The sequence below is a fragment of the Hemitrygon akajei genome, chromosome 1 (assembly GCF_048418815.1).
Source record: "Hemitrygon akajei chromosome 1, sHemAka1.3, whole genome shotgun sequence".
NCBI lineage: Eukaryota > Metazoa > Chordata > Chondrichthyes > Myliobatiformes > Dasyatidae > Hemitrygon > Hemitrygon akajei.
The window spans coordinates 161996418-162019503 of NC_133124.1; the positions used below are offsets into that span (position 1 = coordinate 161996418).

At 53.7% G+C, this 23086-nt stretch overlaps 1 protein-coding gene across 1 annotated transcript in view; it reads left to right on the forward strand.

The window, feature by feature from the left end:
- Positions 1 to 251: 251 nt before the first annotated feature.
- The window catches only part of LOC140731839 (igLON family member 5-like), a 74006-nt gene continuing 51171 nt past the window's right edge, over positions 252 to 23086 (forward strand). Inside the window, exons 1-2 of the mRNA XM_073053739.1 lie at positions 252 to 424; positions 13218 to 13296. Of these exons, the coding sequence (XP_072909840.1) occupies positions 379 to 424; positions 13218 to 13296 (125 nt within the window). The 5' untranslated portion in view covers positions 252 to 378. The remainder of the gene's footprint in view (positions 425 to 13217; positions 13297 to 23086) is intronic.

The window sequence follows — 23086 nt, forward strand, 5'->3', positions numbered from 1 at the left end:
GAACAACGCAGAGGCCAGCAAAATACGGCAGATCGAAGGGCCTGTTCCTAGACGCCCCTTCTACCCTCTTCTCTCTGCTAATATACCCCGTGGGGGGAGGGGATTGGGGGCGGGAATCCGAGATCCGCTCGTCCCCCTCTTGCAGTCTCCTGGTCCTCCTGATTGGTCCCGTCGACGTCGATCAGAGGGAGCCCCGCCTCTCTCCCCTCCCCCACGACCCCCATCCCCCCTGCCCCCTCCCCCGTCCCGGCTACTGGGGAAATGAGCGGATCGAGCCAGCTCTGGGGCAAGGGGCAGTTCTCGACCGGGAAGCAGGCACACCCCAGGGAGTAGACAGCACCCCCATCCCTCATCTCCATCTGTCTCCCTCCCCCAAAAATGCATCGCTTCTGCCGCGGGATAGCTGCAACATTAATTCTGCAAGGTATCTATTAGCGCTGTTCGTGTTTTGACCTGCCTGCTGTAGAATACTGATGGCATTACACAAACGTAAGGCGACCCGCCAGCCGGATTAACGTGCATGCCTGGGGATTTTTTAAAGTGTGTGTTTTGCAAAATCTCCCGGAGGTTGCTTTGCTGAGAGGGCTTTGGGGGGTGGGGGGAGGTGGCGGTGAGAGAGCAGTTGTTTCCGAATCTGCACATGCTTCAATTCATCGGGTGCATTGCGGACGGTCGCAGCCATGGAGCCGGTCCGGGGTCCCGGCCTCTACCCCTCCCCGCCCCCTTCACCCCATCTGCCCTGTCAATGGGTGAGGTCTGCCCATCGCCAGGCTGCTGTCATTAATTTACAAGCGGGGCATACTTCTGGTTACGAAACGGAATATACCTTCGGAACGCGGACGCGCGCACGGGCGTCGGTGTGTATGAGGGAGACAGAGAGAGGGAGAGAGAATCACTGTGTGTGAAAGAGGGATTCACTGTGTGAGAGAGGGATTCACTGTGTGTGAGAGAGATTCACGTGTGTGTGAGGGATTCACTGTGTGAGAGAGGGATTCACTGTGTGTGAGAGAGATTCACGTGTGTGTGAGTGATTCACTGTGTGTGAAAGAGATTCACTGTTGGTGAGAGATTCACAGTGTGTGAGTGCTTCTCTGTGTACATGAGCGATTCACTGTGTGTGTGAGATTCATTGTGAGAGAGATTCACTGTGTGAGAGAGAGATTCATTGTGTGTAGGAAAGAGATTCACTGTGTGAGAGAGATTCATTGTGTGTAGGAAAGAGATTCACTGTGTGAGAGAGAGATTCATTGTGTGTGAGAGAGGGATTCACTGTGTGTGAGAGAGGATCACTGTGTGTGTCAGAGATTCACTCTGTGAGAGAAAGATTCTCTGTGTGCAGGAGTGAGATTCACTGTTTATGACAGATTCACTGTATGTATGAGAGATATTCACTGTGTGTGTCGTGATTCACTGTGTATGAGAGAGAGATTCACTATGCGTGTGTGAGAGATTCACTGTTGGTGTGAGGTATTCACTGTGTCTTTGACAGGTTCATTATGTATATGAGAGAGATTCACTTTCTGTGTGAGATATTCTCTGTGTGTGTGAGAGATTCACTGTGTGTGAGTGATTCACTGTGTGTGTGAGAGGTTCACTGTGTGTGAGTGATTCACTGTGTGTGAGTGATTCACTGTGTGTGAGAGAGGTTCACTGTGTGTGAGTGATTCACTGTGAGTGTGAGAGATTCACTGTGTGTGTGAGAGATTCACTGTGTGTGTGAGTGATACACTGTGTGTGTGTGAGAGATTCACTGTGTGTGTGAGTGATTCACTGTGTGTGAGTGATTCACTGTGTGTGTGTGAGTGATTCACTGTGTGTGTGAGTGATTCACTGTGTGTGAGAGATTCACTGTGTGTGTGAGTGATCCACTGTGTGTGTGAGAGATTCACTGTGTGTGTGAGTGATTCACTGTGTGTGTGAGTGATCCACTGTGTGTGTGAGAGATTCACTGTGTGTGTGAGTGATTCACTGTGTGTGTGAGAGTGATTCACTGTGTGTGTGTGAGTGATTCACTGTGTGTGTGAGTGATACACTGTGTGTGAGTGATTCACTGTGTGTGTGTGAGAGATTCACTGTGTGTGTGAGTGATTCACTGTGTGTGAGTGATTCACTGTGTGTGTGTGAGTGATTCACTGTGTGTGTGAGTGATTCACTGTGTGTGAGAGATTCACTGTGTGTGTGAGTGATCCACTGTGTGTGTGAGAGATTCACTGTGTGTGTGAGTGATTCACTGTGTGTGTGAGTGATCCACTGTGTGTGTGAGAGATTCACTGTGTGTGTGAGTGATTCACTGTGTGTGTGAGAGATTCACTGTGTGTGAGAGATTCACTGTGTGTGTGAGAGTGATTCACTGTGTGTGTGAGTGATTCACTGTGTGTGAGAGGGATTCACTGTGTGTGTGAGTGATTCACTGTGGGTGAGTGATTCACTGTGTGTGAAAGAGATTCACTGTGTCTGTGAGACAATCACTGTGTGTGTGAGAGTGAATCACTGTGTGTGTGAGTGATTCACTGTGTCTGTGAGACAATTCTGTGTGTGAGAGAGATTCACTGTTTGTGAGAGTGAATCACTGTGTGTGTGAGTGATTCACTGTGTGTGTGAGTGATTCACTGTGTCTGTGAGACAATTCTGTGTGTGAGAGAGATTCACTGTTTGTGAGAGTGATTCACTGTGTGTGTGAGTGATTCACTGTGTGTGTGAGTGATTCACTGTGTGTGTGAGAGTGATTCACTGTGTGTGTGAGTGATTCACTGTGTGTTAGAGTGATTCACTGTGTGTGTGAGAGGGATTCACTGTGTGTGAGAGTGATTCACTGTGTGTGTGAGTGATTCACTGTGTGTGAGAGTGATTCACTGTGTGTGAGAGAGATTCACTGTGTGAGTGATTCACTGTGTGTTAGAGTGATTCACTGTGTGTGTGAGAGTGATTCACTGTGTGTGTGAGTGATTCACTGTGTGTGAGAGTGATTCACTGTGTGTGTGAGTGATTCACTGTGTGTGAGAGTGATTCACTGTGTGTGTGAGTGATTCACTGTGTGTGAGAGGGATTCACTGTGTGTGTGTGATTCACTGTGTGTGAGAGAGATTCACTGTGTGTGTGAGTGATTCACTGTGTGTGAGAGATTCACTGTGTGTGTGAGTGATTCACTGTGTGTGAGAGTGATTCACTGTGTGTGTGAGTGATTCACTGTGTGTGAGAGGGATTCACTGTGTGTGTGAGTGATTCACTATGTCTGTGAGACAATCACTGTGTGTGAGATTCACTGTGTGTGAGAGTGATTCACTGTGTGTGAGAGAGATTCACTGTGTCTGTGAGACAATCACTGTGTGTGTGAGATTCACTGTGTGTGAGAGTAATTCACTGTGTGTGTGAGTGATTCACTGTGTCTGTGAGACAATCACTGTGTGAGAGAGATTCACTGTTTGTGAGAGTGAATCACTGTGTGTGTGAGTGATTCACTGTGTCTGTGAGACAATTCTGTGTGTGAGAGAGATTCACTGTTTGTGAGAGTGAATCACTGTGTGTGTGAGTGATTCACTGTGTGTGAGAGTGATTCACAGTGTGTGTGAGTGATTCACTGTGTGTGAGAGGGATTCACTGTGTGTGTGTGATTCACTGTGTGTGAGAGATTCACTGTGTGTGTGAGTGATTCACTGTGTCTGTGAGACAATTCTGTGTGTGAGAGAGATTCACTGTTTGTGAGAGTGAATCACTGTGTGTGTGTGATTCACTGTGTGTGTGAGTGATTCACTGTGTGTGAGAGTGATTCACTGTGTGTGAGAGAGATTCACTGTGTGAGTGATTCACTGTGTGTGAGAGTGATTCACTGTGTGTGTGAGTGATTCACTGTGTCTGTGAGACAATCACTGTGTTTGAGAGTGATTCACTGTATGTGAAAGAGATTCACTATGTGTTTGACTGATTCACTATGTATATGAGAGAGATTTACTGTGTATTTGATGTGTATACCACATCAGGATTGTCAGGATGGTATACACGTCAGATACAGGACTGGCGGTGGGCTATTCAACCTCCGGCGTCTACAGGCTGTTACAAAGGTAAAGGAGACCGTCGTCAGAGACCTCTTATTCGCTGATCGCGCCCTCAACGCCAGCACAGAGCAGAAGATCCAGAGAGAAATGGCCTGCCTCTCACGGGCCTGTGACAACTTCGGACTTACAATCAGCACCAAAAAGACCGAAGTTATGTACCAGCCCGCACCCGGAAAGCCCTACCAGGAACCACACATCACAGTAAAAGGGCAGAAGCTACTGGCAGTCGACAGCTTTACTTATCTGGGCAGTACTCTATCACGAGCGGTGAACATAGATGCAGAGATCAGCAACAGAATTGCCAAAGCCAGTGCCGCCTTTGGGAGACTCCGTGAGAATGTATGGGAGCAGAGAGGACTCAGCTCCACCAAGCTGAAGGTCTACCGAGCAGTGGTTCTCACCACCCTCCTCTATGCCAGCGAGACCTGGACTGTCTACAGCAGACACGCTAAACAGCTCAACCACTTCCACTTGAGCTGCCTCCGCAGACTTCTCCACGTACGATGGCAGGACAAAGTCCCAGACACGGAGGTCCTGGAGCGGGCTAGCACCCACAGTGTCTACACCCTCCTACAGAAAGCCCAAGCCAGATGGGCTGGCCGTGTCGTCAGGATGTCTGACAGTCGACTACCAAAACAGCTGCTGTATGGAGAGCTGAGCCAGGGCAAGCGCTCAGTTGGAGGACAGAAGAAACGTTTCAAAGACTGCCTCAAAGTGTCCCTCAAAGACCTCAACATCAATCCCAGTAGCTGGGAATCGCTTGCTCTGGACCACCCAACCTGGTGGAGCAGGACCACTAAAGGAGCGTATGCAGCAGAAATCAGATGCACCGCAGAGGCTCAGAGGAAACGCGCCGCGCGCAAGGCTCAAACTACCTCCACTTCCACTGCAGCACCTACCCTCGTGTCCCACATGTGGGCAAGCTTTCAGGGCCCGGAGTGGCCTCACCAGTCACCTCCGGACCCACAGTCACAAATCTTCCACCTGACAGAAGTTGTGGTCGTCTTCGACTCCGAAGGACCAACAACAACTGTGTATGCAAGATATTCACTGTGAATGAGAGCGAGATTCACTGCGATCAAGTGAGAGATTCACTGTGTATGAGTGATTCAACATGTGTGTGTGTGAGAAATTCACTGTGTGTGTGAGAGATTCACTGTGTGTGTGAGAGATTCACTGTGTGTGTGAGAGATTCACTGTGTGTGTGAGAGAGATTCACTGGTTTGTGAGTTTCACTTATGTGTGTGTGGTGATTCATGGTGTATGAGAGAGATTCACTGTATGTGAGAGTGAGATTCACTATGTGTGAGTGCCAGATTCACTGTGTATGTGAGAGAGATTCAGTGTGTGTTTGTGAGATTCACTGTGTGAAAGATTCCCTGTGTGTCAGACAGATTGACTGGTTTGTGAGTTTCACTTATGTGTGTGTCGTGATTCATGGTGTATGAGAGAGATTCACTGTATGTGAGAGTAAGATTCACTATGTGTGAGTGCCAGATTCACTGTGTATGTGAGAGGTTTACTGTGTGCGATAGAGATTCACTGTTTCTGTGAGGTATTCACTGTGTGAGAGAGATTTACTGTGTGTGTGTGTGTGTGTGTGCGCGTGCGTGCGTGCGTGCGTGTGTGTGTGTGTGTGTGTGTGTGTGTGTGTGTGTGTGAGATATTCACTGTGTGTGAGAGAGAAGTTTACTCTGTGTGTGTGAGAGATTCAGTGTGTGTTTGTGAGATTCACTGTGTGAAAGATTCCCTGTGTGTCAGACAGCTTCACTGGTTTGTGAGATTCACTATGTGTGAGTGAGAGATTCACTGTATCTGTGAGAGGTTCACTCTGTGTGAGAGAGTCAACGTGTGTGAGAGACATTGACCGTGTGTATGTGCGATTCAGGTTTCTGTGAGACATTGTGTGTGAGATTCACTTTGTGTGAGAGAGGAATTCACTGTGTGTCTGACACTCACTGTGTGTGGGAGATAATCACTGTGGGTTTGTGAATATTCACTGTGTGTGTGAGAGATTTAACGTGTGACTGGGTATGTGTGTGTGTGACTCGGTATGTATATAAAAGAGGTTGAGTGTATGTGTGATGGAGAGAGAGAGAGAGAATATACAGGGCAGAGTGGAAATGGCACTTTGATCCAAATCACCTCCCAAACCCCTCCCTCTCTGTATTCTCCTCACATCCTACACCCCTCTGTCACTGTAATCTCCTCCGGGTCCTACACCCCTCTGTCACAGTAATCTCCTCCGGGTCCTACACCCCTCCATGTCTGCAGGCTCTTCTGGGTCCTACACCCCTCCGTCTCTGTAATCTCCTCACCTCCTACACCCCTCCGTATCTGTAATCTCCTCACCTCCTACACCACTCCGCCTCTGTAATCTCCTCACCTCCTACACCCCTCCGTCTCTGTAATCTCCTCAACTCCTACACCCCTCCGTCTCTGTAATCTCCTCCGGGTCCTACACCCCTCTGTCTCTGTAATCTCCTCACCTCCTACACCCCTCCGTATCTGTAATCTCCTCACCTCCTACACCCCTCCATCTCAGTAATCTCCTCACCTCCTACACCCCTCCGTCTCTGTAATCTCCTCACCTCCTACACCCCTCCGTCTCTGTAATCTCCTCACCTCCTACACCCCTCCGTCTCTGTAATCTCCTCACCTCCTACACCCCTCCGTCTCTGTAATCTCCTCACCTCCTACACCCCTCCGTCTCTGTAATCTCCTCCGTCTCCTGCACCCCTCCGTCTCTGTAATCTCCTCACCTCCTACACCCGTCCGTCTCTGTAATCTCCTCACCTCCTACACCCCTCCGTCTCTGTAATCTCCTCACCTCCTACACCCCTCCGTCTCTGTAATCTCCTCACCTCCTACACCCCTCCGTCTCTGTAATCTCCTAACCTCCTGCACCCCTCCGTCTCTGTAATCTCCTCACCTCCTACACCCCTCCGTCTCTGTAATCTCCTCACCTCCTACACCCCTCCGTCTCTGTAATCTCCTCACCTCCTACACCCCTCCGTCTCTGTAATCTCCTCACGTCCTACACCCCTCCGTCTCTGTAATCTCCTCACCTCCTACACCCCTCCGTCTCTGTAATCTCCTCACCTCCTACACCCCTCCGTATCTGTAATCTCCTCACCACCTACGCCCCTCCGTCTCTGTAATCTCCTCACCTTCGACACCCCTCCGTCTCTGTAATCTCCTCACCTTCGACACCCCTCCGTCTCTGTAATCTCCTCACATCCTACACCCCTCCGTCTCTGTAATCTCCTCAACTCCTACACCCCTCCGTCTCTGTAATCTCCTCACCACCTACGCCCCTCCATCTATGTAATCTCCTCACCTTCGACACCCCTCCGTCTCTGTAATCTCCTCACCACCTACACCCCTCAGTCTCTGTAATCTCCTCACGTCCTACACCCCTCCGTCTCTGTAATCTCCTCACAACCTACGCCCCTCCGTCTCTGTAATCCCCTCACCTCCTACACCCCTCCGTCTCTGTAATCTCCTCACCTCCTACACCCCTCCGTCTCTGTAATCTCCTCACCTTCGACACCCCTCCGTCTCTGTAATCTCCTCACCTCCTACACCCCCCGTCTCTGTAATCTCCTCACCTCCTACACCCCTCCGTCTCTGTAATCCCCTCACCTCCTACATCCCTCCGTCTCTGTAATCTCCTGTCTTCCTACACCCCTCTGTCTCTGTAATCTCCTCACCTCCTACACCCCTCCGTCTCTGTAATCCCCTCACCTCCTACACCCCTCTGTCTCTGTAATCTCCTCTCTTCCTACACCCCTCCGTCTCTGTAATCTCCTCACCACCTACACCCCTCCGTCTCTGTAATCTCCTCACCTTCGACACCCCTCCGTCTCTGTAATCTCCTCACATCCTACACCCCTCCGTCTCTGTAATCTCCTCACCTCCTACACCCCTCCGTCTCTGTAATCTCCTCACCACCTACGCCCCTCCATCTCTGTAATCTCCTCACCTTCGACACCCCTCCGTCTCTGTAATCTCCTCACCACCTACACCCCTCAGTCTCTGTAATCTCCTCACGTCCTACACCCCTCCGTCTCTGTAATCTCCTCACCACCTACACCCCTCAGTCTCTGTAATCTCCTCACGTCCTACACCCCTCAGTCTCTGTAATCTCCTCACGTCCTACACCCCTCCGTTTCTGTAATCTCCTCACCACCTACGCCCCTCCGTCTCTGTAATCCCCTCACCTCCTACAACCCTCCGTCTCTGTAATCTCCTCACCTCCTACACCCCTCCGTCTCTGTAATCTCCTCACCTCCTACACCCCTCCGTCTCTGTAATCCCCTCACCTCCTACACCCCTCCGTCTCTATAATCTCCTCACCTCCTACACCACTCCGTCTCTGTAATCCCCTCACCTCCTACACCCCTCCGTCTCTATAATCTCCTCACCTCCTACACCCCTCCGTCTCTGTAATCTCCTCACCTCCTACACCCCTCCGTCTCTATAATCTCCTCACCTCCTACACCCCTCCGTCTCTGTAATCTCCTCACCTCCTACACCCCTCCGTCTCTGTAATCCCCTCACCTCCTACATCCCTCCGTCTCTGTAATCTCCTCACCTCCTACACCACTCCGTCTCTGTAATCCCCTCACCTCCTATACCCCTCCGTCTCTATAATCTCCTCACCTCCTACACCCCTCCGTCTCTGTAATCTCCTCACCTCCTACACCCCTCCGTCTCTCTAATCTCCTCACCTCCTACACTCCTCCGTCTCTATAATCTCCTCACCTCCTACACCCCTCCGTCTCTGTAATCTCCTCACCTCCTACACCCCTCCGTCTCTATAATCTCCTCACCTCCTACACCCCTCCGTCTCTGTAATCTCCTCACCTCCTACACCCCTCCGTCTCTGTAATCCCCTCACCTCCTACACCCCTCCGTCTCTATAATCTCCTCACCTCCTACACCACTCCGTCTCTGTAATCCCCTCACCTCCTACAACCCTCCGTCTCTATAATCTCCTCACCTCCTACACCCCTCCGTCTCTGTAATCCCTTCACCTCCTACACCCCTCCGTCTCTGTAATCTCCTCTCTTCCTACACCCCTCCGTCTCTGTAATCCCCTCACCTCCTACACCCCTCCTTCTCTGTTATCTCCTCACCTCCTACACCCCTCCGTCTCTGTAATCTCCTCACCTCCTACACCACTCCGTCTCTGTAATCCCCTCACCTCCTACACCCCTCCGTCTCTATAATCTCCTCACATCCTACACCCCTCCGTCTCTGTAATCTCCTCAACTCCTACACCCCTCCGTCTCTGTAATCTCCTCACCACCTACGCCCCTCCATCTCTGTAATCTCCTCACCTTCGACACCCCTCCGTCTCTGTAATCTCCTCACCACCTACACCCCTCAGTCTCTGTAATCTCCTCACGTCCTACACCCCTCCGTCTCTGTAATCTCCTCACCACCTACGCCCCTCCGTCTCTGTAATCCCCTCACCTCCTACACCCCTCCGTCTCTGTAATCTCCTCACCTCCTACACCCCTCCGTCTCTGTAATCTCCTCACCTTCGACACCCCTCCGTCTCTGTAATCTCCTCACCTCCTACACCCCCCGTCTCTGTAATCTCCTCACCTCCTACACCCCTCCGTCTCTGTAATCCCCTCACCTCCTACACCCCTCCGTCTCTGTAATCTCCTCTCTTCCTACACCCCTCCGTCTCTGTAATCTCCTCACCTCCTACACCCCTCCGTCTCTGTAATCCCCTCACCTCCTACACCCCTCCGTCTCTGTAATCTCCTCTCTTCCTACACCCCTCCGTCTCTGTAATCTCCTCACCACCTACACCCCTCCGTCTCTGTAATCTCCTCACCTTCGACACCCCTCCGTCTCTGTAATCTCCTCACATCCTACACCCCTCCGTCTCTGTAATCTCCTCACCTCCTACACCCCTCCGTCTCTGTAATCTCCTCACCACCTACGCCCCTCCATCTCTGTAATCTCCTCACCTTCGACACCCCTCCGTCTCTGTAAACTCCTCACCACCTACACCCCTCAGTCTCTGTAATCTCCTCACGTCCTACACCCCTCCGTCTCTGTAATCTCCTCACCACCTACGCCCCTCCGTCTCTTTAATCTCCTCACCTCCTACACCCCTCCGTCTCTGTAATCTCCTCACCTCCTACACCCCTCCGTCTCTGTAATCCCCTCACCTCCTACACCCCTCCGTCTCTATAATCTCCTCACCTCCTACACCACTCCGTCTCTGTAATCCCCTCACCTCCTACACCCCTCCGTCTCTATAATCTCCTCACCTCCTACACCCCTCCGTCTCTGTAATCTCCTCACCTCCTACACCCCTCCGTCTCTATAATCTCCTCACCTCCTACACCCCTCCGTCTCTGTAATCTCCTCACCTCCTACACCCTCCGTCTCTGTAATCCCCTCACCTCCTACACCCCTCCGTCTCTGTAATCTCCTCACCTCCTACACCACTCCGTCTCTGTAATCCCCTCACCTCCTATACCCCTCCGTCTCTATAATCTCCTCACCTCCTACACCCCTCCGTCTCTGTAATCTCCTCACCTCCTACACCCCTCCGTCTCTCTAATCTCCTCACCTCCTACACCCCTCCGTCTCTATAATCTTCTCACCTCCTACACCCCTCCGTCTCTGTAATCTCCTCACCTCCTACACCCCTCCGTCTCTATAATCTCCTCACCTCCTACACCCCTCCGTCTCTGTAATCTCCTCACCTCCTATACCACTCCGTCTCTGTAATCCCCTCACCTCCTACACCCCTCCGTCTCTATAATCTCCTCACCTCCTACACCACTCCGTCTCTGTAATCCCCTCACATCCTACACCCCTCCGTCTCTATAATCTCCTCACCTCCTACACCCCTCCGTCTCTGTAATCCCTTCACCTCCTACGCCCCTCCGTCTCTGTAATCCCCTCACCTCCTACACCCCTCCGTCTCTGTAATCTCCTCACCTCCTACACCCCTCCGTCTCTGTAATCTCCTCACCTCCTACACCCCTCCGTCTCTGTAATCCCCTCACCTCCTACACCCCTCCGTCTCTATAATCTCCTCACCTCCTACACCACTCCGTCTCTGTAATCCCCTCACCTCCTACACCCCTCCGTCTCTATAATCTCCTCACCTCCTACACCCCTCCGTCTCTGTAATCTCCTCACCTCCTACACCCCTCCGTCTCTATAATCTCCTCACCTCCTACACCCCTCCGTCTCTGTAATCTCCTCACCTCCTACACCCCTCCGTCTCTGTAATCCCCTCACCTCCTACACCCCTCCTTCTCTGTGATCTCCTCACCTCCTACACCACTCCGTCTCTGTAATCCCCTCACCTCCTATACCCCTCCGTCTCTATAATCTCCTCACCTCCTACACCCCTCCGTCTCTGTAATCTCCTCACCTCCTACACCCCTCCGTCTCTGTAATCTCCTCACCTCCTACACCCCTCCGTCTCTATAATCTCCTCACCTCCTACACCCCTCCGTCTCTGTAATCTCCTCACCTCCTACACCCCTCCGTCTCTATAATCTCCTCACCTCCTACACCCCTCCGTCTCTGTAATCTCCTCACCTCCTACAGCACTCCGTCTCTGTAATCCCCTCACCTCCTACACCCCTCCGTCTCTATAATCTCCTCACCTCCTACACCACTCCGTCTCTGTAATCCCCTCACCTCCTACACCCCTCCGTCTCTATAATCTCCTCACCTCCTACACCCCTCCGTCTCTGTAATCCCTTCACCTCCTACACCCCTCCGTCTCTGTAATCTCTTCTCTTCCTACACCCCTCCGTCTCTGTAATCCCCTCACCTCCTACACCCCTCCTTCTCTGTAATCTCCTCACCTCCTACACCCCTCCGTCTCTGTAATCTTCTCACCTCTTGCACTCCTCCGTCTCTGTAATCTCCTCACTTCCTACACCCCTCCGTCTCTGTAATCTCCTAACATCCTGCACCCCTCCGTCTCTGTAATGTCCTCACCTTCCAGACCCCTCCGTCTCTGTAATCTCCTAACCTCCTGCACCCCTCCGTCTCTGTAATCTCCTCACCTCCTACACCCCTCCGTCTCTGTAATCTCCTCACCTCCTACACCCCTCCGTCTCTGTAATCTCCTAACCTCCTACACCCCTCCATCTCTGTAATCTCCTAACCTCCTACACCCCTCTGTCTCTGTAATCTCCTCACCTCCGACACCCCTCCGTCTCTGTAATCTCCTCACCTCCTACACCCCTCCGTCTCTGTAATCTCCTCACCTCCTACACCCCTCCGTCTCTGTAATCTCCTCACCTCCTACACCCCTCCGTCTCTGTAATCTCCTCACCTCCTACACCCCTCCGTCTCTGTAATCTCCTCACCTCCTACACCCCTCCGTCTCTGTAATCTCCTCACCTCCTACACCCCTCCGTCTCTGTAATCTCCTCCGTCTCCTGCACCCCTCCGTCTCTGTAATCTCCTCACCTCCTACACCCGTCCGTCTCTGTAATCTCCTCACCTCCTACACCCCTCCGTCTCTGTAATCTCCTCACCTCCTACACCCCTCCGTCTCTGTAATCTCCTCACCTCCTACACCCCTCCGTCTCTGTAATCTCCTAACCTCCTGCACCCCTCCGTCTCTGTAATCTCCTCACCTCCTACACCCCTCCGTCTCTGTAATCTCCTCACCTCCTACACCCCTCCGTCTCTGTAATCTCCTCACCTCCTACACCCCTCCGTCTCTGTAATCTCCTCACCTCCTACACCCCTCCGTCTCTGTAATCTCCTCACCTCCGACACCCCTCCGTCTCTGTAATCTCCTCCGTCTCCTGCACCCCTTCTTTTCTGTGACCTCCCCCTGTTCACTGCATCCCTACCATCTCTGTGGCACACACTTCTTTGCCATGTCCCTCTCCCCTTTTCATGCTCCCCTCTGGCTCCTACTGCCCTCCCCACCCCTTTAGTCACACCAAGCTCTGGGATTCCATTCTTCCCTCTCGCATCAATCTGTGGGGCTTCTGGGAAGGAGAGAGTGACAGGTCCATCAGTATGACTGACGTCTCTCTCTCTCTCTCTCCGTCTCTCTCCACTTCAAACTCTCCCCTGCCCCCTCCCTCTGCTCTCTACTCCCCTCTCCATCTTGCTCTCTCTCCTCTCCTATTCTCCTCTCTCTCCCAGGGCTGCTCTGTGGGGCTCTCGAGTTCTTTCAGTCCTTGGAGAATATCACCGTATCCCAGGGAGAGACAGCCTCACTCAGGTAGGGTGACCCTCGAATGCGGGGCTTTGACCGTGGGTGGAGGGGGAGGGCAGTAGCAGTCTCCAGGGAATTCCCCTCACCCCACTGTCTCAGATGCATGTCAAATTTCTTCACCTCTTTTGACCAGGAGGTTTACAAAAGCTATTCAGGAGAATTTAAACTGGTCTTCAAGGGGCTAGGAACTAGAGGACCAGCTCACTAGGGGAAGGATCGGACCAGAAGGTAGATGTCAGGGAAAGTATTGAAAAGCAAAATTGAGAAAAACAGCAATGATGGGACGGTCACTTGATGTGTGTATATTTTAACACCAGGAGTATTATGGGTAGGGTGATGAACTTTGAGCATGGATCGGTACATGGAACTGTGATGTTGTAACCATTACTGAAAGCTGGTTGGGAGAGGGGCAGGAATGGATGATTAATGTACCAGGTTTTCAAAGTTTTAGAAAAGATCGAGGAGGAGGTGAAAGGGTGGGATTGGGAGTTAGAGGGGTCAGACACCGAGTCCATTTGGGTTGAACTCAGGAATAGGGGGGGTGCCATTCCTCTGATGGGATTGTACTGCAGACCCCACGATTGCCGCCGGGACATTGAGGGACAGACATGTCAGCAGGTGTACAAATAATCGGATTGTCGTCATGGGGGATTTCATGCAGGACTGAAGGTGCTGTATTTAGCTGCTTGAAGCATTCGAATAAGGTGAACGACCTCAGGACGCAATGAGAGATTGGTCGGTGTGACATTGTGCGCATCACTGAAAGAAGGTCATAGTTGGGGGCTTAAGATCGAAGGATATGCTTTGTATTGAAGGGACAGGCAGGAAGGAGCAGGTGGTGCTGTGACTCTGTTGGTTAGAGATCCAAGAAAGAGGTGACACAGGATCAGAGAATATTGTGTCTTTGTGGACGGAGTTAAAAAACGGCAAGGGTGAAAAAAACATTCTGGGAATCATATACAGGCCTCCAAATAGTAGCCAAGATTGCAAAGGGAGCTGGAAAAGTGGATAATGCCACAACTGCAATGGGGAACCATAAGGAATAGGAGCAGGATTAGGCCATTTGGCCCATCGAGTCTGCTCTGCCATTCAATCATGGTTGATAGTATTTTCTCCTGTTCAGTCACACACCAGCCCTTCTCCCTGTAACCTTTGATGTCATGTCCAATCAAGAATCTATCAAGCTCTGCCTTAAATACACCCGATGACCTGGCCTCCTGTCATAAATTCCACAAGTTCACCATCCTCCGGCTAAAGAAACTCCTCCGCATCTCTGTTCTAAATGGATACCTCTCTACCCTGAGGCTGTGTCTTCTTGTCCGAGACTGCCCCAAAATGCCAGGGGATTGGGAGAATCAGTTTGGTGCTGGACCACAAAAGAGGGAATTTGCTCAATGCGAATGAGATGGTATTTGAGATGGCTTGAGCCTACCTGGGGAACGGCAATCTTAGATTGGGTGTTGTTTAATAACCCAGATCTTATCAGGGAGTTTAATATGAAGGAACCCTTAGGAGGCAGTGATCACAATATGATTGAATTCATACTGCAGTTTGAGAGGGAGAAGCATAAGTCGCATGTATCAGTCTCACAATGGAATGAACGGAATTACAGAGGCATGAGAGGAGCTTGCCCAGGTGAATTGGAGGGGGATACTGGCAGAGGCATGAGAGGAACTTGTCCAGGTAGTTTGGAGGGGGATACTGGCAGAGGCATGAGAGGAGCTTGCCCAGGTGGATTGGAGGGGGATACTGGCAGAGGCATGAGAGGAGCTTGCCCAGGTGGATTGCAGGGGGATACTGGCAGAGGCATGAGAGGAGCTTGCCCAGGTGGATTGGAGGGGGATACTGACAGAGGCATGAGAGGAGCTTGTCCAGGTGGATTGGAGGGGGATACTGGCAGAGGCATGAGAGGAGCTTGCCCAGGTGGATTGGAGGGGGATACTGGCAGAGGCATGAGAGGAGCTTGCCCAGGTGGATTGGAGGGGGATACTGGCAGAGGCATGAGAGGAACTTGCCCAGGTGGATTGGAGGGGGATACTGACAGAGGCATGAGAGGAGCTTGTCCAGGTGGATTGGAGGGGGATACTGGCAGAGGCATGAGAGGAGCTTGCCCAGGTGGATTGGAGGGGGATACTGGCAGAGGCATGAGAGGAGCTTGCCCAGGTGGATTGGAGGGGGATACTGGCAGAGGCATGAGAGGAACTTGCCCAGGTGGATTGGAGGGGGATACTGGCAGAGGCATGAGAGGAGCTTGCCCAGGTGGATTGGAGGGGGATACTGGCAGAGGCATGAGAGAGGAACTTGCCCAGGTGGATTGGAGGGGGATACTGGCAGAGGCATGAGAGGAACTTGCCCAGGTGGATTGGAGGGAGATACTGGCAGAGGCATGAGAGGAACTTGCCCAGGTGGATTGGAGGGAGATACTGGCAGAGGCATGATAGGAACTTGCCCAGGTGGATTGGAGGGAGATACTGGCAGAGGCATGAGAGGAACTTACCCAGGTGGATTGGAGGGGGATACTGGCAGAGGCATGAGAGGAGTTTGCCCAGGTGGATTGGAGGGGGATACTGGCAGAGGCATGAGAGGAACTTACCCAGGTGGATTGGAGGGGGATACTGGGAGAGGCATGAGAGGAGCTTGCCCAGGTGGATTGGAGGGGGATACTGGCAGAGGCATGAGAGGAACTTGCCCAGGTGGATTGGAGGGGGATACTGGCAGAGGCATGAGAGGAGCTTGCCCAGGTGGATTGGAGGGGGATACTGACAGAGGCATGAGACTAGCTTGCCCAGGTGGATTGGAGGGGGATACTGGCAGAGGCATGAGAGGAGCTTGTCCAGGTGGATTGGAGGGGGATACTGACAGAGGCATGAGAGGAGCTTGTCCAGGTGGATTGGAGGGGGATACTGGCAGAGGCATGAGAGGAGCTTGCCCAGGTGGATTGGAGGGGGATACTGGCAGAGGCATGAGAGGAACTTGCCCAGGTGGATTGGAGGGGGATACTGGCAGAGGCATGAGAGGAGCTTGCCCAGGTGGATTGGAGGGGGATACTGGCAGAGGCATGAGAGGAACTTGCCCAGGTGGATTGGAGGGAGATACTGGCAGAGGCATGAGAGGAACTTGCCCAGGTGGATTGGAGGGAGATACTGGCAGAGGCATGAGAGGAACTTGCCCAGGTGGATTGGAGGGAGATACTGGCAGAGGCATGAGAGGAACTTGCCCAGGTGGATTGGAGGGAGATACTGGCAGAGGCATGATAGGAACTTGCCCAGGTGGATTGGAGGGAGATACTGGCAGAGGCATGAGAGGAACTTACCCAGGTGGATTGGAGGGGGATACTGGCAGAGGCATGAGAGGAGTTTGCCCAGGTAGATTGGAGGGGGATACTGGCAGAGGCATGAGAGGAACTTACCCAGGTGGATTGGAGGGGGATACTGGCAGAGGCATGAGAGGAACTTGCCCAGGTGGATTGGAGGGGGATACTGGCAGAGGCATGAGAGGAACTTGCCCAGGTGGATTGGAGGGGGATACTGGCAGAGGCATGAGAGGAGCTTGCCCAGGTGGATTGGAGGGGGATACTGACAGAGGCATGAGAGGAACTTGCCCAGGTGGATTGGAGGGGGATACTGGCAGAGGCATGAGAGGAACTTGCCCAGGTGGATTGGAGGGGGATACTGGCAGAGGCATGAGAGGAGCTTGTCCAGGTGGATTGGAGGGGGATACTGGCAGAGGCATGAGAGGAGCTTGCCCAGGTGGATTGGAGGGGGATACTGGCAGAGGCATGAGAGGAGCTTGCCCAGGTGGATTGGAGGGGGATACTGGCAGAGGCATGAGAGGAACTTGCCCAGGTGGATTGGAGGGGGATACTGACAGAGGCATGAGAGGAACTTGCCCAGGTGGATTGGAGGGGGATACTGGCAGAGGCATGAGAGGAACTTGCCCAGGTGGATTGGAGGGGGATACTGACAGAGGCATGAGAGGAGCTTGTCCAGGTGGATTGGAGGGGGATACTGGCAGAGGCATGAGAGGAGCTTGCCCAGGTGGATTGGAGGGGGATACTGGCAGAGGCATGAGAGGAGCTTGCCCAGGTGGATTGGAGGGGGATACTGGCAGAGGCATGAGAGGAACTTGCCCAGGTGGATTGGAGGGGGATACTGGCAGAGGCATGAGAGGAGCTTGCCCAGGTGGATTGGAGGGGGATACTGGCAGAGGCATGAGAGAGGAACTTGCCCAGGTGGATTGGAGGGGGATACTGGCAGAGGCATGAGAGGAACTTGCCCAGGTGGATTGGAGGGAGATACTGGCAGAGGCATGAGAGGAACTTGCCCAGGTGGATTGGAGGGAGATACTGGCAGAGGCATGATAGGAACTTGCCCAGGTGGATTGGAGGGAGATACTGGCAGAGGCATGAGAGGAACTTACCCAGGTGGATTGGAGGGGGATACTGGCAGAGGCATGAGAGGAGTTTGCCCAGGTGGATTGGAGGGGGATACTGGCAGAGGCATGAGAGGAACTTACCCAGGTGGATTGGAGGGGGATACTGGGAGAGGCATGAGAGGAGCTTGCCCAGGTGGATTGGAGGGGGATACTGGCAGAGGCATGAGAGGAACTTGCCCAGGTGGATTGGAGGGGGATACTGGCAGAGGCATGAGAGGAGCTTGCCCAGGTGGATTGGAGGGGGATACTGACAGAGGCATGAGACTAGCTTGCCCAGGTGGATTGGAGGGGGATACTGGCAGAGGCATGAGAGGAGCTTGTCCAGGTGGATTGGAGGGGGATACTGACAGAGGCATGAGAGGAGCTTGTCCAGGTGGATTGGAGGGGGATACTGGCAGAGGCATGAGAGGAGCTTGCCCAGGTGGATTGGAGGGGGATACTGGCAGAGGCATGAGAGGAACTTGCCCAGGTGGATTGGAGGGGGATACTGGCAGAGGCATGAGAGGAGCTTGCCCAGGTGGATTGGAGGGGGATACTGGCAGAGGCATGAGAGGAACTTGCCCAGGTGGATTGGAGGGAGATACTGGCAGAGGCATGAGAGGAACTTGCCCAGGTGGATTGGAGGGAGATACTGGCAGAGGCATGAGAGGAACTTGCCCAGGTGGATTGGAGGGAGATACTGGCAGAGGCATGAGAGGAACTTGCCCAGGTGGATTGGAGGGAGATACTGGCAGAGGCATGATAGGAACTTGCCCAGGTGGATTGGAGGGAGATACTGGCAGAGGCATGAGAGGAACTTACCCAGGTGGATTGGAGGGGGATACTGGCAGAGGCATGAGAGGAGTTTGCCCAGGTAGATTGGAGGGGGATACTGGCAGAGGCATGAGAGGAACTTACCCAGGTGGATTGGAGGGGGATACTGGCAGAGGCATGAGAGGAACTTGCCCAGGTGGATTGGAGGGGGATACTGGCAGAGGCATGAGAGGAACTTGCCCAGGTGGATTGGAGGGGGATACTGGCAGAGGCATGAGAGGAGCTTGCCCAGGTGGATTGGAGGGGGATACTGACAGAGGCATGAGAGGAACTTGCCCAGGTGGATTGGAGGGGGATACTGGCAGAGGCATGAGAGGAACTTGCCCAGGTGGATTGGAGGGGGATACTGGCAGAGGCATGAGAGGAGCTTGTCCAGGTGGATTGGAGGGGGATACTGGCAGAGGCATGAGAGGAGCTTGCCCAGGTGGATTGGAGGGGGATACTGGCAGAGGCATGAGAGGAGCTTGCCCAGGTGGATTGGAGGGGGATACTGGCAGAGGCATGAGAGGAACTTGCCCAGGTGGATTGGAGGGGGATACTGACAGAGGCATGAGAGGAACTTGCCCAGGTGGATTGGAGGGGGATACTGGCAGAGGCATGAGAGGAACTTGCCCAGGTGGATTGGAGGGGGATACTGACAGAGGCATGAGAGGAGCTTGTCCAGGTGGATTGGAGGGGGATACTGGCAGAGGCATGAGAGGAGCTTGCCCAGGTGGATTGGAGGGGGATACTGGCAGAGGCATGAGAGGAGCTTGCCCAGGTGGATTGGAGGGGGATACTGGCAGAGGCATGAGAGGAACTTGCCCAGGTGGATTGGAGGGGGATACTGGCAGAGGCATGAGAGGAGCTTGCCCAGGTGGATTGGAGGGGGATACTGGCAGAGGCATGAGAGAGGAACTTGCCCAGGTGGATTGGAGGGGGATACTGGCAGAGGCATGAGAGGAACTTGCCCAGGTGGATTGGAGGGAGATACTGGCAGAGGCATGAGAGGAACTTGCCCAGGTGGATTGGAGGGAGATACTGGCAGAGGCATGATAGGAACTTGCCCAGGTGGATTGGAGGGAGATACTGGCAGAGGCATGAGAGGAACTTACCCAGGTGGATTGGAGGGGGATACTGGCAGAGGCATGAGAGGAGTTTGCCCAGGTGGATTGGAGGGGGATACTGGCAGAGGCATGAGAGGAACTTACCCAGGTGGATTGGAGGGGGATACTGGGAGAGGCATGAGAGGAGCTTGCCCAGGTGGATTGGAGGGGGATACTGGCAGAGGCATGAGAGGAACTTGCCCAGGTGGATTGGAGGGGGATACTGGCAGAGGCATGAGAGGAGCTTGCCCAGGTGGATTGGAGGGGGATACTGACAGAGGCATGAGACTAGCTTGCCCAGGTGGATTGGAGGGGGATACTGGCAGAGGCATGAGAGGAGCTTGTCCAGGTGGATTGGAGGGGGATACTGACAGAGGCATGAGAGGAGCTTGTCCAGGTGGATTGGAGGGGGATACTGGCAGAGGCATGAGAGGAGCTTGCCCAGGTGGATTGGAGGGGGATACTGGCAGAGGCATGAGAGGAACTTGCCCAGGTGGATTGGAGGGGGATACTGGCAGAGGCATGAGAGGAGCTTGCCCAGGTGGATTGGAGGGGGATACTGGCAGAGGCATGAGAGGAACTTGCCCAGGTGGATTGGAGGGAGATACTGGCAGAGGCATGAGAGGAACTTGCCCAGGTGGATTGGAGGGAGATACTGGCAGAGGCATGAGAGGAACTTGCCCAGGTGGATTGGAGGGAGATACTGGCAGAGGCATGAGAGGAACTTGCCCAGGTGGATTGGAGGGAGATACTGGCAGAGGCATGATAGGAACTTGCCCAGGTGGATTGGAGGGAGATACTGGCAGAGGCATGAGAGGAACTTACCCAGGTGGATTGGAGGGGGATACTGGCAGAGGCATGAGAGGAGTTTGCCCAGGTAGATTGGAGGGGGATACTGGCAGAGGCATGAGAGGAACTTACCCAGGTGGATTGGAGGGGGATACTGGCAGAGGCATGAGAGGAACTTGCCCAGGTGGATTGGAGGGGGATACTGGCAGAGGCATGAGAGGAACTTGCCCAGGTGGATTGGAGGGGGATACTGGCAGAGGCATGAGAGGAGCTTGCCCAGGTGGATTGGAGGGGGATACTGACAGAGGCATGAGAGGAACTTGCCCAGGTGGATTGGAGGGGGATACTGGCAGAGGCATGAGAGGAACTTGCCCAGGTGGATTGGAGGGGGATACTGGCAGAGGCATGAGAGGAGCTTGTCCAGGTGGATTGGAGGGGGATACTGGCAGAGGCATGAGAGGAGCTTGCCCAGGTGGATTGGAGGGGGATACTGGCAGAGGCATGAGAGGAGCTTGCCCAGGTGGATTGGAGGGGGATACTGGCAGAGGCATGAGAGGAACTTGCCCAGGTGGATTGGAGGGGGATACTGACAGAGGCATGAGAGGAACTTGCCCAGGTGGATTGGAGGGGGATACTGGCAGAGGCATGAGAGGAACTTGCCCAGGTGGATTGGAGGGGGATACTGACAGAGGCATGAGAGGAGCTTGTCCAGGTGGATTGGAGGGGGATACTGGCAGAGGCATGAGAGGAGCTTGCCCAGGTGGATTGGAGGGGGATACTGGCAGAGGCATGAGAGGAGCTTGCCCAGGTGGATTGGAGGGGGATACTGGCAGAGGCATGAGAGGAACTTGCCCAGGTGGATTGGAGGGGGATACTGGCAGAGGCATGAGAGGAGCTTGCCCAGGTGGATTGGAGGGGGATACTGGCAGAGGCATGAGAGAGGAACTTGCCCAGGTGGATTGGAGGGGGATACTGGCAGAGGCATGAGAGGAACTTGCCCAGGTGGATTGGAGGGAGATACTGGCAGAGGCATGAGAGGAACTTGCCCAGGTGGATTGGAGGGAGATACTGGCAGAGGCATGATAGGAACTTGCCCAGGTGGATTGGAGGGAGATACTGGCAGAGGCATGAGAGGAACTTACCCAGGTGGATTGGAGGGGGATACTGGCAGAGGCATGAGAGGAGTTTGCCCAGGTGGATTGGAGGGGGATACTGGCAGAGGCATGAGAGGAACTTACCCAGGTGGATTGGAGGGGGATACTGGGAGAGGCATGAGAGGAGCTTGCCCAGGTGGATTGGAGGGGGATACTGGCAGAGGCATGAGAGGAGTTTGCCCAGGTAGATTGGAGGGGGATACTGGCAGAGGCATGAGAGGAACTTACCCAGGTGGATTGGAGGGGGATACTGGCAGAGGCATGAGAGGAGCTTGCCCAGGTAGATTGGAGGAGGATACTGGCAGAGGCATGAGAGGAACTTGCCCAGGTGGATTGGAGGGGGATACTGGCAGAGGCATGAGAGGAGCTTGCCCAGGTGGATTGGAGGGGGATACTGGCAGAGGCATGAGAGGAGCTTGCCCAGGTGGATTGGAGGGGGATACTGGCAGAGGCATGAGAGGAACTTGCCCAGGTGGATTGGAGGGGGATACTGGCAGAGGCATGAGAGGAGCTTGCCCAGGTGGATTGGAGGGGGATACTGGCAGAGGCATGAGAGGAACTTGCCCAGGTGGATTGGAGGGGGATACTGGCAGAGGCATGAGAGGAGCTTGCCCAGGTGGATTGGAGGGGGATACTGACAGAGGCATGAGAGGAACTTGCCCAGGTGGATTGAAGGGGGATACTGGCAGAGGCATGAGAGGAACTTGCCCAGGTGGATTGGAGGGGGATACTGGCAGAGGCATGAGAGGAGCTTGCCCAGGTGGATTGGAGGGGGATACTGACAGAGGCATGAGACTAGCTTGCCCAGGTGGATTGGAGGGGGATACTGGCAGAGGCATGAGAGGAGTTTGCCCAGGTAGATTGGAGGGGGATACTGGCAGAGGCATGAGAGGAGCTTGCCCAGGTGGATTGGAGGGGGATACTGACAGAGGCATGAGACTAGCTTGCCCAGGTGGATTGGAGGGGGATACTGGCAGAGGCATGAGAGGAGCTTGTCCAGGTGGATTGGAGGGGGATACTGACAGAGGCATGAGAGGAGCTTGTCCAGGTGGATTGGAGGGGGATACTGGCAGAGGCATGAGAGGAGCTTGCCCAGATGGATTGGAGGGGGATACTGGCAGAGGCATGAGAGGAGCTTGCCCAGGTGGATTGGAGGGGGATACTGGCAGAGGCATGAGAGGAACTTGCCCAGGTGGATTGGAGGGGGATACTGGCAGAGGCATGAGAGGAACTTGCCCAGGTGGATTGGAGGGGGATACTGGCAGAGGCATGAGAGGAGCTTGCCCAGGTGGATTGGAGGGGGATACTGACAGAGGCATGAGAGGAACTTGCCCAGGTGGATTGAAGGGGGATACTGGCAGAGGCATGAGAGGAACTTACCCAGGTGGATTGGAGGGGGATACTGGCAGAGGCATGAGAGGAACTTGCCCAGGTGGATTGGAGGGGGATACTGGCAGAGGCATGAGAGGAACTTGCCCAGGTGGATTGGAGGGGGATACTGGCAGAGGCATGAGAGGTGCT